Raw genomic sequence first — 977 nt, 5'->3', positions numbered from 1 at the left:
TGCTGCTCCTGCAGGGCCTCAGCTACGTGTCGGTGTGGCTGCTGCTGCTGCTGGGCCGCTCCGTGGGGCACATGCAGCTCATGGAGGTCTTCTACAGCGTCACGATGGCCGCCCGCATCGCCTACTCCTCCTACGTCTTCTCGCTGGTGCGCCCCGCCCGCTACCAGCGCGTGGCCGGCTACTCGCGGGCGGCGGTGCTGCTGGGGGTGTTCACCAGCTCGGTGCTGGGCCAGCTGCTGGTCACCGTGGGCCGGCTGTCCTTCACCACGCTCAACTACATCTCCCTGGCCTTCCTCGTCTTCAGCCTGCTCCTCACTTTCTTCCTGAAGCGCCCCAAGCGCAGCCTCTTCTTCAACCGCCGCGAGCCCCACGGTGACAGGTTCTCGCCCTCCGAGGTGGCCCAGATGCACCCGGGCCCCGGCGCGCCGCGGGCGGCCTGGCAGGACTGGGTCCTGGTGCGCATGCTCCGGGAGCTGGCGCACAGCCTGCGGCTGCCGCAGCTGCGCCTCTGGTCCCTCTGGTGGGTCTTCAACTCGGCGGGCTACTACCTGGTCGTCTACTACGTGCACATCCTGTGGAACGCGGTCAACCCCACCACCGACACCACCAAGGTCTACAACGGCGGGGCGGACGCCGCGTCCACCCTGCTCGGTACGCAGGGCCGGCCCCGCCTGCGGCCCCGCCTCCAGCCCCGCCCACCTGAGGGACGCCGTGACACGCCTTGTCTCCCCAGGTGCCATCGCCTCCTTTGCCGCAGGCTTTGTGAAGCTACGCTGGGCCCTGTGGGCGAAGCTGGTCATCGGGGTGGTGACGGCGGCGCAGGCGGGGCTGGTTTTCCTCATGTACAGCACAGACAGCATCTGGCTGTGCTACGCGGTCTTCATCCTCTTCCGCGGCTTCTACCAGTTCCTGGTGCCCATCGCCACGTGAGTCAGCCGTGTGGGGCGCGGGAGGCCCCGCCCAGGTGGCCCCCGGGG

General features: G+C 69.1%; 1 protein-coding gene across 1 annotated transcript in view; it reads left to right on the top strand.

The window, feature by feature from the left end:
* Window positions 1-977, top strand: part of SLC19A1 (solute carrier family 19 member 1) — a 10,589-nt gene that overhangs the window by 4,316 nt on the left and 5,296 nt on the right. Inside the window, exons 3-4 of the mRNA XM_025040324.1 lie at window positions 1-651; window positions 734-926. Coding sequence (XP_024896092.1) covers window positions 1-651; window positions 734-926 — 844 coding nt within the window. The remainder of the gene's footprint in view (window positions 652-733; window positions 927-977) is intronic.

Source organism: Pteropus alecto, unplaced genomic scaffold, assembly GCF_000325575.1.
Source record: "Pteropus alecto unplaced genomic scaffold, ASM32557v1 scaffold339, whole genome shotgun sequence".
NCBI lineage: Eukaryota > Metazoa > Chordata > Mammalia > Chiroptera > Pteropodidae > Pteropus > Pteropus alecto.
This window is presented reverse-complemented; position numbering and strand designations above follow the sequence as displayed.